General features: G+C 42.3%; 1 protein-coding gene across 8 annotated transcripts in view; it reads right to left on the bottom strand.

Annotated features, from left to right (window-relative positions):
- The window catches only part of TENM2 (teneurin transmembrane protein 2), a 619,020-nt gene that overhangs the window by 177,348 nt on the left and 426,680 nt on the right, over positions 1-14,992 (bottom strand). For all 8 annotated transcript variants that reach the window (XM_075766471.1, XM_075766468.1, XM_075766467.1 and 5 more), the window contains one exon: positions 6,611-6,845. In XM_075766471.1, the coding sequence (XP_075622586.1) occupies positions 6,611-6,845 (235 nt within the window). The remainder of the gene's footprint in view (positions 1-6,610; positions 6,846-14,992) is intronic.

A 14,992-nucleotide genomic window follows, 5' to 3' on the forward strand; every position in this document is an offset into this window, starting at 1 on the left:
GCGCGGCTGGTGGTGATGGAGCTGGTGGCACACGGCAGCTCAGTGGCCCCAGGGAGCCCCCAGGGGCCACCCCTTACCTTCCTGACTGGTGCCTGTGTGGCCAAAGAAGATTCTGGGTGCCCTGCAACAGGTGGCAAGCACGGTCCCCCAGCCTGTCAGCTTAAATCCTAGGTAGCTTTTGTGTGAGTTGGCCAGTAAATAATTGCTTTACCCTTTAAAGTCAGGCATATGCTTCTTGCACTATCGTTTATTCTCCTGGAATGTAGCAATGAAACTCCTAGTTAACAGCTAGTAAAGAGTAACGGGAATAACTACAGACATAAACACAAAAAAATCAGTTTCGCTGCATATGTACTTACATTAAATGGGAGCAGGATCGAAAATGGAGGTATAGGAAGATTTAGGCAGCTCTGAATCAGCTCAAATCACAAGATCTTTCCTTTCTTAAATGGAAAAATTTGTGTCTTTTCCACTGTAAATTTCCGAGCACTATGTTGCATAGTGCAGGCAAAGTGATGAAATCCAGCAATGCCTACATTTGTTATTCTGGTAATGATGATAATGACAACAGTATTTTGCATTTCAATAGGTCCGTTCATTTTTAGCTTTCTACATCAATTAATGAACATCATTTCAAAACCCTTCTATTTTAAAAGGCATACATGTAAGCTGTTCACTATCTCTTAATTCAACCTCTCGCTTAACAAGAAAAAAAGAAAAAGTACTAGCAACGGTGCTATCTCAAGTCTATAAATAGAGTATAAATAATAGAATAATAAATGTCTAAAATAATTTTATCAGTCTACATGTAAATGTAAAAAATGGAAACCGAAATCGCATCATTTGAGATGAACTTTTTCAATAAAAATTAACACCCTAAATGTTCCTGCCTCTTCCCGTACAGTCACTCATGCTGCCTGTTCACTCTGCACAACCCAAAACTTAAAAATGCAAATCAACAAGATCGTGAAAACATGCAATTATCTGCAATCTGTAAAAGCTCTTTGAGCTTATGTGTATGTGAGTAGGAGTACATCTAGATTGATTTTCTGAACCATCATTACATATCCAGCTTTTGGAGTGTTTTCCTTCACCCTTTTTTCTCTTTCCTGTCAGAGTCTACATTTGTTACGAAAACAATACTACAGTAGCCTGCCAAAAATGACCTTTCTACAATATTTCTGGAATTCCTCTAAGCACATGGCCCAAATGTGTGTGAAGTCCTTGGGGAAGCTTTCGACTGTGCTTTACTCGACTCTTTAAAATGCTTTTGATTTTTAGATAGGTCCCAAACCTGTCTGTGCAGATCCTCTTTATTTAGAAAGTCCGCGCATCCTTCCTGCAACCTTCACAGCCAGGAGCAAGAGAATGACGAGTCAGTCCTTGCCCCAGCCCTCAAACTCAGAGGACTAAACTGCTGCAGCCTTATAGTTTAAGTAAGTGGTAGGAGAAAGACACATAAGACAAAGAAAAATTAGAGGAGTTGTTTCACTCTTCCAAGTAGTTGTTTGTTATGCCAAATATATCCTAGAAATTTGCATTAACAAAAGGAAAAGAAATTTTGTTTCACTATTCTGTTCCAGAACACTTTGCATCATGTGTAAAGATATCAAAATATTGAGACATTATTCAGAATACGCAGACAATTGCGGAGAACGGCTGTAACTTGGAACTTCGACACGTTCAGAAACTTCGAGCTTACATAGTCAGTTCTGAAGCTCTGCAGCTGATCTTGACACCTTACTATGGTACAGCATCTGAATTCACTATTTAAAACATTTCAAATACTTAATTTCTTTCTTTAAAAAACCCCAACAAACTAAATCGCACAACCTTGGCACTAAATCCCACTCTTCATGTACTCTATTCTTGGCTTTTTTGCCACGACTTCTCCAGCCCGTGCACGCCACTGTGTGCCACGCTCATTCCTTCGCTGCCTGGAAGGCTGCAGGTACAAAAACGCTGAGCGCAGAGGTTCCCTGCTGTGATGCCCCATGATTCTGAGCTCCCGCACTGCACGGGTACAGACTGGGATACAGCTCACCTTGCTACTCCCTCCATCAATCTCCCATTTCTGTCCCAGCTCTCTCTCCTCAGGCTCACCCAGAATGACTGTTGGAGTTGGTTGGGCAAAGTAAGAAATACAGCTTGAACTTCAGGAGCAGGCAAATATTTTGAAGACCAACATGGGAGGGTTTTTAAGGCTTATTTTCAGATCGCTCAGTCTTGAAACTAAACTTTGCTTAAATGACCCCATATTTGGATCACTGCTCTTATACTACAGCCCACAAGAACTTCTAAGGAAACAGATTTTGTAATCACCAGAAGAATGACCATCATCCTTTCTCCTGAAATACAGGAGAAACGTTAGTATGTTACCTTCTTCATGGCACCTAGTAACAGATCCTCGTGAGCAAGCTCAAAGAAATTGTAGACATACATACATACAAAAATATCTTTACAACTGAAAGATTTGGACTGAAAATATTAGTATTTCAAAGAATAAGTCTAATTAGGAGAATAAAAAATAAGACCAATTTCTATTGAATTTTGTCTTTTTTTTCCTAGATTAAGTATTATTTATTATAATGGTACCAACTAAATGACTATCAATATAAAGTACGGGAACAGGCATTAGTACGTTAGGCAATCTCAGTCAAACACCCATCCATGAAAGCTCTTCTGTTATCCTCACTTAGGAGCCAGTCCGCTTTTGACCGGCGTCCACAGATGGCCCCGCGTGAGGTTCCGTACCAGAAAGGACTCTTTCCGTGCAAAGAGTGATGCAAACCTTCCCTGCAAAGCCATACTTTTCCCCCTGTGCCCTCAAAGCTTTTCAAGCTTTAAAGCAGAGCACTGCCTCTCTAGCTGTCTGGAAGTAATGAGACCCACACCGGGATGTTCAAAGATAGTATTTTCATCATTCATCCTCTTCGAAAGCAATGATTAAAGCAGCAATAAAGGAACACCTCTTAACTGGAAAACGTAGAAACCAGCACTTTGGAAAGGAGGAGGAGGAGATGGTTTGAAACAGACTGCAAGAGGACAATAAAAGTTAAAGAGCATTAAACAGCAGCTCCGAGCCTAAAGGTAAAGCAGCTAAGTACTGCAGAAATGAACCATAAAAATAGCACCATAAAAATGCTACGGCAATGTATTACTACATCCTTAGTTAAAGATATTTCAACCCTTCCATTATGGACCCTTATTTCAAAGAAAACAGAACAATTACGCAGCCAGCCTGAGGGCCTGTTGCAGCCATAAAGAAGCAGCAGACTAGGGAAGATATGGTCCCTATTTGTTTGCCTTGAACCAGAAATAAGCACACTAAAATCAAGCACACATCCCTGTGGAAGCGTTCCAGGCCAGGTTGGATGGGGCTTTGGGCAATCTGGGCTAGTGGAGGGTGTCCCTGCCCGTGGCAGGGGGGTTGGAACTAGATGGGCTTTGAGGTCCCTTCCAACCCAAACCAGTCTGGGATTCTAAAAACATATAATCAGCAATTCCGTATAAGCATTTTGCAGTCTTCTACCTCCACTAAAAGCAACAAGCCACAGCAATACAGCTAAGCATAATTATGTAAAAAATAGAGGACCACAAAGGGTACAAAGAGACTTGGGGTATAGCTGCCTGTAGAGGGTACACAAAAACATGTGCAAGCAGTAAGAGCTTACTTTGCATCACAAGGAAGATAAAACAAATGTGACTAACCCCCCCCAATCGATACTGAAACAAGAGGTAGAAAAAGGATGTATTTGGAAAATGTGCTGTCTCCAGTCCGAATTTAGCCCAAACTGCCAAAGACAGCAAAGGAAAGAAAGGAAGGGAAAAACGTTCTTACCAGAAAAAAAAAAAAAACAACCAACCCCCCCCCAAAAAACCAAACCCAAAAAACCCAAAACGAAAACCACGCGGACACACGTTGTATTATTCAATGATTTCAATGCTCGGTACTGTTAGATAGAGAGATGTCTGGAATCTAAATTGTGATCAGTGTTTTGTAGTGCTAACAGAAAGCACTCCGGTCAGACAGCTCCGGTACCGCGTTTTGTTTCATAATCAGTAATGTGACCACTTGCACATTATTTTCAGCTGAGAGCAGAACCTACTGATGGTAACTGAGAGGTGAAAACGAAAAGTTGTGAAACTCTGTCCTGATAAAGCAGGTGCTGTCAGTGCTGGCTTCGCCTCCCAAGCACTCCACTACTGAGATTAATAAACTGACAACAAGGAAAAAAAAAATTCAAGTTTAGTGTACTGTGAAGAGACAGTATAAGAGGGATCGGTGTTTCACAACAAGGTACAGCTATAAAGTAAAGGCTGAACTACAAAGTTAGCAAAAAGGTGTCATTTGTTTTTGTGACTACTGGTATGAATTTAGATGAAATACCAGTTTTAAAGGGAAAGAATTACAGGCTAATTCTGAAAGTCTCCAATGATTCTGCAGGCATCAATTTCAGCAAAAGTCGCTGCAAACCAGAAAAAAAATAATCATCATCTTCTGAGTTAATATTCTCGTGATGAAACTTGTCATCAAGTCCTGTCAGGTGTGTAATTTCAGAAAAGAAGAAAAATCGATCCTGAAGCAACTCTGGAATAGTCTTAGAACACAGCAATACTGTCAGGATATTTTCTAATCTCTTCATGCTTGCCTATGACAAACCTATCTACCAACAGCTCCAATTAATTGCTGGATATCTTGCAACCTCCAAAAATAACAGTATACACAAAGTAACCTTTTGTCATCAGCATGAATACATACATATTCCCAGAGGTTTTATGATAAAAAATGGAAGAGGAGAAGAACCCAAGTTAGCAATGGAATTGATAGTCTCCACATACAGGGAACAGGCCCGAAATCAGACAGTCAAAGAAAAACAGCCAGGCAAATGCCCAGTCCTGTTTCTCAGGAATGGCAGTATCATGAGAAAGAATCCTTTTGTGAATATCCCAAGGAATTCCCTCTCCATAAAGTGTTTGGTAAATTGGGACAATCTTAAGCCATCAGAAACGACGTATTTCAGGTAGCGTTGTACCCAAGAACAACTTCATATAAAGCCAGATAGCCAAGGAACCCTACACTAGAATTAAAAAACTGTCACAATCCTACGGGCAATGAACCGCATGGCAACAACTGGCCCAGGTTGAATGGGATCCACATTTTAATCTTGTAGTTCTTGGTAATAAATATCAAATCTGGGATGCCAAAATTAAGTTCTAAATAGTAGCAGATGCTCTCACAGAAGCAGCAGTTAGGAGCAGAGCTTCACTCAATCTTTCTTTTGGCCAAGGCTCGCTCCAAACCTTCAGTAAGTGAGATTCCCTTCCCTTTCTTTTTTTTTGGACATCTCAGGCTTTTGCATTTGGCTTTTCAGTCCCCCGCTTCTTCACGGCACCCAAGTTACCACTTCAGCAAAGTAGGGCAATGCGAACGAAGCCCCTCGCGAGCGTTCCAAAGCGGCCCAGGAGCACAGGCTGGGCACAGACTCCCCGCTCTCTTCAGGCTCGTTAGTTCCCCTTGGTGCTACAACCCCTGATTAACTGCTGGGTAACACCAGCCTGGGTGTTGTAAGCTTCAATCCAGCTACACCAACTCCCCCCAGAGCTCCAAACCAGAAAGCAATCGTTAATCAAAGTCCAGGAGGGACTGGGCTGAGACTGCGTGGTGGTGTAACCGTACCGTACCTAGCTACTCTGGGTGCAACGCAGCAGGGCGGCACCGAATTCCCGGAAGGTTGCAATTCGAACCTAACGTCTCAGAAGCTGTGGCAACCAAGCAGCTGAAACCACGGTGCGAGCCAGCGTTACAAGCAGCCCAGCTCCTCTACCTGTACGCTGTGCTTACAGCTCTCTGGGCAGGTGAGAACGCCCCACCGCTCCTGTCCCTTTTTTCAGCACCACAATGGCTAATTTTAAATTCTGGGAGATCAGCTCTGCCAGCTCCGCTATTTAAAGCGCACGTTAAATATGTTTGACGTTCCATACCCCAAATGACAACAAACCAGAATATTTAGAACGGCAGCATGTCAGGCATTTACTTATTTGTTTATCTGGCAGGCCTAAGTACTGCACCTTTTCATTTATATGCAACTGTTTGCCCCACGGGCATCAAGCTGTTAACACGTACAGAAGAGATTAAAATGAGCTTGCGTGCTGGATGAAATATAAATTAAAATTATAGCACTGTCAGTGTTGAATCTGGGATTGTTTCTCAAGGTCTCCCAAAATGCATAATTTCAAATGAGCCTCTGTTTGTTACTTCAGGAACGGCAAAATGTATAATTTTTCAGCAACACAGACAATATGAATTATAAGTAAGTTGTCCCTGAGCCTGTGAGTAAAATATGCTGTACTAATACCACGAGTTGTGTACGCAGGGACGGTCCAAATGAATAAACGGGACATGTGAACAGGGACACCTGCCTACCTAGCAGTGCAAAGCAAGTCAGAGGCTGGTGGCTATTCTAACGCCACCACCTCCCAAAGCTGTGTCAGCCAAAACCATCATCGACACAGAGTGACCTAAACCCCATCTCCTAACGAGCCAAGCGGTTTTCCCTGTGCCCCGACGCAGTGGCCTCCCCCAGGGGTGTCCGTCCACGCGACCCACCTGGTCTCGAGCGGGACGTTGCTGTTGAGCACCCAGCTGTCCTGGAGCTGCACGGACTCGGGGGTGGTGGCCAGGTCGTTGGGCGCCGGAGCGGGCGCGTGGATCTGGTTCCGGCGATTTGTGAGCGAGTTCCTGTTGAGGGAGTTGGCGGAGGAATGGTGATGGGACAGTGAATGGTTGTGAGGAGGAGGGAGAGGCGGCCTCAGCGTTGACTGGCTGTGATGATTGGAAGGGCCTAGAATAGAAAAGAAAAATAAATCACAAATGTGTGTTGATGATACTGTTCTCCTTGGCACTTTCAAGTGACCGCTGCCTGGAAAAAAAACCCCAAACCCCGCAAACAGGAAAGTACGCCTGCGTGCCTTTTGGACCTGTAGGCATTAAACCACGGTTAAATCAGAGCAGGGATTATTACAGATGAGGGATATAAACCAGTGTTTCGAGGCTGCACAGCTGGGATGTTCATGGAGACTAAATTCAGATTTAAAAATGCTTCTTTATGCTCCTCTGAGGAGGAGCCAGGACAGCAGTCTAGCTTGACCATTCTCTACATCCACCCAGAGGAACTTTTTTCTCCCTCTTTCTATCAGGGACTTTAAGGAGATGAATCTTAATGGATTAAAAATAGCTTTCCCGAATATGATCTTTAGGCTTCTATAAAGCTTAATCAGAGATCTCCGACTGCTTTCACTCACTGTTACTTTACCAATCAACTTCAAACAAACAGTATTTGCGCCAGTGAAAGAAGATTAAACTCCCAATACGAGAAGAGAGCAACAATGCAACGATGATATCTTTCATGTTCTTCCACGCGATCTGGATTTGGCCCATATTTTTCTATTTAGCAATTTCACAAACATATGCCAAGATCTGAAAATTATGTGCTACTCTTTCAGCCTCTTTCATTGAAAAAATGACAGATGATGTTTTTTAGAGATAAAGAAGGATATGCACTTTTCTCGTTCTTTGAGTACTGACATGTTTGCATTGATAATGAAAATACATTTTCCTAATCAATAAGGCAAACAGATTAAATTAAAAAGCACATGAGAAGAAAATAGAATAAGCAGGTATCATTCTAGCATAGTCACTTTTCTAAACATAAACACAGAATGGTAAATAAGCGTAAGTGCAATTCCATAGGTTGCAATAGTTTAATTCTAATAAAAACAGTGGAAGAGATTAAAGAAAACAAACACTGTAAGCATATTATGAACCACATGCTTTAGTCATTATATCAAGTTGTAGCTTTCTAGTGAACAATAATCAGAAAAAGCAATATTAGTGAAATTGTAATTATAATGACGCATGTTTGTTTTTAGAAACTGAAACGCATTCTGTACCTAATGAATCAAACAATAAAAGAAAACATCGTGAGGGGAAACCATTTGCAGCTAGACTGATCTATTTTAATATGAAACAATGAAGTACAGACAAACTGCTGAACTGATCAATTAACTCCAAGTTAATTAAGACCAATATTTTTCAATATTTTTAAAAAACCAAACCTGCCCCAAAACCCAACCAACCGTTGAAGGGAAGCTAATCCCATTTGAGAATCAGCCCAGGCAGCCAGGAACTGAAACTGGTGCACCATCGCAGGCTTCTGAACGCAAAAGGTCTCATCAAAGCACCTTTCATAAGTGGGGGAAATTCAAGCCTCTCACATTAAGCTGCCCCAGAGAGGAGAAGCATCCACCTCGTTCCTTTTGCACAGGCAAACCCACCCGACACCGCAGCGCAAACACGGGTGCTCAGAGGGGCGAGCCGGCAGCACGCCCCGAGCCCCGGCGGTGACCGCATCCAGCCTGGTCCCAGGCCCCCGGTCCTCCCCGGCACCGCCTGCCCCAGGGAGCAGCAACGAAAGCGCCTAAGCCTAACAGCGATGCAACGAGGAACGGAGAGAGAACGTTTTCTGAAGCCAGTCTGTGGGCCTGGGGAAGCGCAGGCTGGTGACGAAGCCACAGACAGGTTTCCCGGGACTGGCGCAAGGCAAGTAGTTGTCCTGTGACAAGAAACTTTAAGAAGGGAATGATAATAAATTCCGCATCCTTCACACGCTGCTTTAAATCTGCACAGAAGGTTCTTTATCTTTTTTGCCCATCTGTTGCTCACCCTATGGTAGTGTCAACTGCTTTACGCACAAAGACAGCTTTCACGAACACATCCTAAATTTTAGAGCCATCATATGTGCTGCTCTCCTCAGGATCCTTGCCCCAGCTATGTCTTACCTAAGCTTGAAAGAGACGGTTTAACCCAGCAAACTTTGCGTTTCACACCCCCGTTTGGACCTCCTAAAACATAAACGCCTAATCTAGGCTAGGTCCCGTGCCATTCCCCAACAGCACAGGGAGCAAGCCACAGCAGGAAGAAAATGTGTTTGGACAATATCCACACGCATAGAAGCTTAAGTGGAATTACTCTCCTAGTCTGTGTTCTGGCTTTAAACAAAACATGTTTGGATTTCAGTAAGTGGGTATTTATAAGCGATAAAATACAAACGTGTGGCCTTGTGTTAACAATTACTTCAGAAGATTCATGTGCTTCATATTTTCTCAACTGACTTTGGAAGCAACTTTTCCTTTTGGAGGATAAATACAGAAAAGTCATATCCACATAAACAAAAAAGTTTTGCTCTGAGAGACACAGTAGTGCCAGCTATATAAAGACTCCGAATGTTGCAACCACAAAACCATAAAGGCTGTTCCTAAGAGCGAGCCAACTGCACATCAGTACGAATGAACAGAATTTCTGTAAGATTAAGGAAGCAACAACGGAATTCAAATGACCACGAATTCATTTAATCTGCCTCAAGACTCCGTTCCCACACAGTAAATAAAACGTACTGCGCAAAAGAAGCTGTGCAGAAGTAACTGAACCTATACTGCAGCTGCAAAACCTCAGAAATCTGGCGTAAGATGAATGTAGCATTTAATATAGAATAAGAAAATAAATACCAATATCAATGTTATATAGATATTACATAGTTTATATTAAAACATATAAAGGCTTATATATATGTAAGTACTAACTAGGGAGCATGCACAAACTCTCATATGTATATATGAGAGATATAAAAGCTTAATATGCTGCTTCCTCATAAATCTGTTTAAATGAATCAAAAGCAGAAGCTGAACACCATTGAACTTGCCAGGGATATAAAATTGGATTCACATCTGAACATCTGAGCACTTCTTTATGAGCATCTTTGCCTAAATTAAAACTTCAACAGCAGTACCTGCAAATCTGCTGAGCTCAGAAGTTCAGAAAAGTAAATCACTTGTCCCGTAATAAAAGATCAGCAGCCTAAAGGCCTGGCACAATGCACCTTACGATAGGACGTGCTCCGCAGCCTCTTGCCGATTGCTTTATTATTTGGAAGCTTAAACACAATAAGTGTCTTGATGGAGTACATCTGGCTTTTTACATCAGGAAAGAGATTTTATTTTTGATATAGCAGTTGCCAATACTCGTTTTGGGAAAAATACTGTGGAAATTATGCCTTTTCTCAATTATTACACGCATTAGGGGTTTCACCAGAATACACTATACAATCTCAGACATTTAGGACTTAAGGAGATGTCTCCTAAAACCACAACGAAAATCAGAGAACTGGAAATCTGAAATACTGGTACCCTCCATGTTTTGGCTTTTTTTACTTTTTAATTTCTGATTTAAATTCACAAATAGACAAACATACCTAATTCTAATGAAATGCCGTACACATTGATTGTGCTGAGCACTTCTGAAAAATCAGGGCCTGATGACCATACAATCAACACGCGATTCTTCAAGAGATCTTACTGCGGTCAAGAATATCAGCAATGCTCGTTTCAAATGTGCAAATTAGAAGCTGAATGAGGATAAATTGTGTTCTAATTAAGTAATCTGAGAATACAAAGTCTGATCTACATATCTTTGAAGTAATCATAAGTTATCCAATTGACTTATTTGGGTTTAATCAGAACCAAAATGCTAAAAAATTTAAAAAAAAAAAAAGTTTTGCTCCATTCTTTTATCCAGTAAAACAGTTAAATAAATCAGGCTAGCACAGAGGTAAAATTCAGCTAAAGAAAGATGCAAATAGCACTCGTCTCCTTAAAAACAAACAAACCCCCCACCAAAACCCCAACCCTGAGCGTAATTCTGTTGCTATGGCCTTCCTTTCTTTTGCGCACACAAGAGAGGGAAAAGGATCGGCAGCCCAAGGCTCCTGCCCCGCGGCGCCCGACGCAGGCTGAGGGCAGGGGTGCCATGGGAAGCGGCGTGTCGGGCAGCCGCTGTAGGTCCTCCGGGAGCCTGTGCCGCTGCATCCTAACAGTCTCCTCCTGGCAGGAGCCGGGCAGCCCCGGGGATGAGGGGAAGGCACTGCATGTCACAGCTTCGTGGGTACAACAGCCATGGCTGCGGGCTCCCGAGCGAGCAGCACGTGCTGCCAAACGCCGCTTCTCAGCTATTTTTGCAGTCCAAATGTTGCCGAGAATACAAAGTGAAACTTCAGATCTGCTTTACGTGGTCAAATCATTTTTCAAAGTTCTTCCAAGGCTTTGGTGCACTCAACGCATGCGCTAAATCCATGCAACACAACGATCTGAGGAGGACAAGTTAATCTCCCACCTCAGAGATTAAATTCAAAGCAGAATCAGCAGCATCCCTAATCTAAGCACAGCAATCGCTTCCCTGCATCCCAGTTCTTTGTCAGTACTACCGCAAAAAAGTCATGTAGATTGTATCTGAGTTGTGCTGAATTAGCCTCTGTGCCACGGTTACATGCTAGAGACATACAAACACCTCCTCATCAATCCTTTTCACAAAGGAACTGAAAGAGAAACAACCCAAACTATATTATTTTTCCGAAATGAACAATGATGCAGCTATTTCTTTGTACATCTAAACGATACAAATATCCAACACAAAAAGATAACGAAGCTGATGCATTGGAAGAAAAAAAAATGAATAAACCCACAGAAAATCCTTGTGAGCCAGCAGTAGAAACCCAGCCTTCAGTATTCCCGGGTCTTTATTCCAAGAGCGCTACCACGCTGTTTTCTCAAGGAAACCACATCATCTGCTATCACAATGAGTAACAGGTCTTTCACTGAACCACAGGGCCACCTTCCAAGGTAAATTCATCTTCAAAGGCAGATCGCATTACTCAGAGTCAGGCAGAAAAGAAAGCACCGAAACACCCAGGAACAGAACACCGTAGCATCCCGAGGAGCTGCCGTCCCCGTGGCCAGCTGTCACCCTGGGAGTTCAGCCTTCATTTGAGCTTGGCGGGGTGGGACCAGGGTTCCTTTCCAAGCAATAGAGACTCTGGTTTATGCTATGTCTGCCTCAGTTCTTCTGTTCGTTTGCTTTGATTATCTAAATTATTTTGCACAAGGCCATAGTTAAATGGAATCTAAATGTTCTGAAAATGTTTGCAACATATGCTGTAAAGCGGCAAGTTATCTCGCTCATAACCATGGATATCATTAACTCTCTCTCTTGTTGTTGTAAACCCAAAACATTTGCCAGGTGTTCCTTCTTTTGTCTGCATGTTTTTACAGGGATTGAGGCAAGAATAGGTTGAATGACTGGCTGTCATCCCAGACTGTACATTTCAAACTGAAAATTCAGTAAACGTGTGGTATAAAATTGTAAGTCACTTATCAGTCTCTGCCAGTGCACTGCAGCCATCTCCTCACACAATATTAGAATTGAAAATTAAATGTTGCTGTGGCAAAAAAGAAACAACGAAAAAACAAACAAAAAATACCCCATTGCTTACCCACAATATCCAGATAATCACAGAAAAGAGGAAAGGTGGTTTAAAGGATAAAGTCTAGGACTTTGTTATAGTTTCTATATCTTACTCTGACTGAGCCAACCCTTGAGCGATTGTGGCCAAATCACTTGTTATCTATAAGCGTCTCTATCCATATCCTTCGCGGGAGTACTGCAAGTAAATCACCTTACCACTTACAAGGCAATCAGACACCGCTGCAGCACGAGGCAGGCAAACGCTCTGCGTCCCAGCCTGCGGGGCACGAGTTCGCCGCACGGGAGGCAGAAGCAGCGGTGACCAAATTATCTCTGCCAGACCTGAGCTGCTGCTGTGTACACAGAGCACGACCGCTACTCCGTCACGCTCCCGAAACCAGAGGTGCCGAGACGCTCTGTGCGGACATCCAAGAGCACCTGGCCAGAATCAGCCTGCTTGCAGCAGGAATGCCAGCTTGTTCGCAGCACAGCTGGAGCCAAAGAAACAGCAGGCTTGGTCTTTGTGCCGGATGGGTGGGCTGGTTGTGAAAAAGTGGGGTGCGTACTCATGCAAGCGAAAGCAAAGAAGCAGGACCCTTCACTAGGAGTCTAACCTCAGGGATTAGAGTCATATAACCAATTTTCTCAAGCGAGGGTCACCTACAAAAAGGTGAAAATCCACTGCCCTACGAAATAGTATTATCTGGGATACCATGTACTAATTACATTTGCTGAAATACATCACTAAAATATTCATTATCACACTACACGAGGTGCACTGGCTACAGAAAAGAACGGCTGGTCAATGGCAAAACATATCGCTTTAATAATAATGCTTTAGGTAGACTCAGTGTCCTATGATGCTTTTATATATGGATATATGTGTGGGTGTATATATATATAAAGGTAGGCATACTATTTCAATTTTTACCTACCATAAAAATGAGTCACAGAGAGGTTAAAGAAAAGAGCTTCTTTCCAATTAAAAAACAATCCACACATTTCACATCTTTCCCAATCAACCTTTTCATTTAGTTTTCCAATAAGGAAATAGATATAAAACATATTTCAGACAGACTAAGGGTGTGTTTATCTTCTTTAGCTGAGGTATATGGCTTTTTTCTGAAGAAGGCACTGATCTAAGAACAACTACAAAGAAGAGCATGCATATATATTTCTAAGGAATAAAGTTCATCATTACCATCATCGTTACTGTGGAACATTTTAGTCCAGAATGCTAGATGTTGCTCTCTACACCTGGTTCTGCAGAATGGGAAAGAGTGGAGCCCTGCCTAGAGACTTGCACAACCCCTCTCCAAAGCGTACACAATCCGATCCACCGAGACTCACACCAAAGGGGACGTGAAGGCATACATGCTTCTGAACAACATACAGAACCTTCTGAACAGAAATATCTAGGCCAGCGTTGGAAGCCTGGTGACATCTTCCTGATCGGAATACAGCCTGAAAAGTGCTCTTTCCCTGAACAGTCCAAGGGCAAGCCTGAAAATTTTCGTAGTGCCATAAGAGTAATTGTACTGTAATTTCCAATACATTGTGAGCCTGGAGCCAGGCGCAGTAGAAAGTCATCCCCAAAGCTATGACAGCAGTACTTTGGATTTTGCGTAACCCAGCCAGCTACCACACAGAGCCATTTTCCAAGAGGGCGAAACAAATGCCACTCCCAGGTGTTTTCATGCAATCCATTATCTTGGTTATTTCAGAAATGTCACAGAACATATTAAGCATTGTCCAGAATAATCTTTTTTCCTTAAATCTAACCTCATAAAAAATATACAAGAAAGAGTCTCTCAAAATAAATTACTGAAAGTGACTGTGTCAGAGAGACGATCTAATAGGAGACTGAGATCTCAGCAATGTCTAGGTGAGCTTTTTAACAAACCAGCCTGCCAGGTGTTGCAGCTCCTTTCAGAAGGAGAGGTCTATCTGCAGAGAAGGGATTTTGAATCCTTCTCATGTTCTAAGAGTTTGTAATGGCAAGTCTCACCACTGAGAAGTTTGGCAGCTGAACTGTTAATGAAACTGGATATACTGAACATGGCTTTCAGCATCAAGTATTTTTTTCTGTTTCTCAGGCAATATTATCATCCTTCCCAGCAGCACTAACTTTTGTCAACTGCTTAATTTTTTTTCTTATTACATCTTATGCTACTGCCTTGGGATGATTCACCATAATGCATGCTGCACACCAAGCTAGAATTTTTTCAGTTCAACAGCAGTATCAACAAAAATACACTTGTTTGCTTGTTTAAAGAAAAAAAAAAAAAGTTCTATCTCACTACAAAGCTCTTCCATGGGTATTCAGGTTTAGCGCATTTTTTTCAGAAATATTTACAGTCTTACCCCTTCAGCCCAAAGAAAGCACAAATATACCACCACCGTTTTTCCTTTAGAATGAACTGCCTGATAATCAAATGGTGGAAATAAGCACTGATGTATGAGAATCATTAACGTGAAGACTTACTGACATATACCCCAGTAAATACAAGGTTCCTGGTGGGGCTTCCTGGGACAATTCGATTTCACAGCTCCTGGGAAGCCAGTTATTTACTACCTGGCCAATCTGTTTCTCAACATGTAGATCAGGTAAAAATAATTTGTGTAGACTATATGGAA

This window comes from Balearica regulorum, chromosome 14 (genome assembly GCF_011004875.1).
Source record: "Balearica regulorum gibbericeps isolate bBalReg1 chromosome 14, bBalReg1.pri, whole genome shotgun sequence".
NCBI lineage: Eukaryota > Metazoa > Chordata > Aves > Gruiformes > Gruidae > Balearica > Balearica regulorum.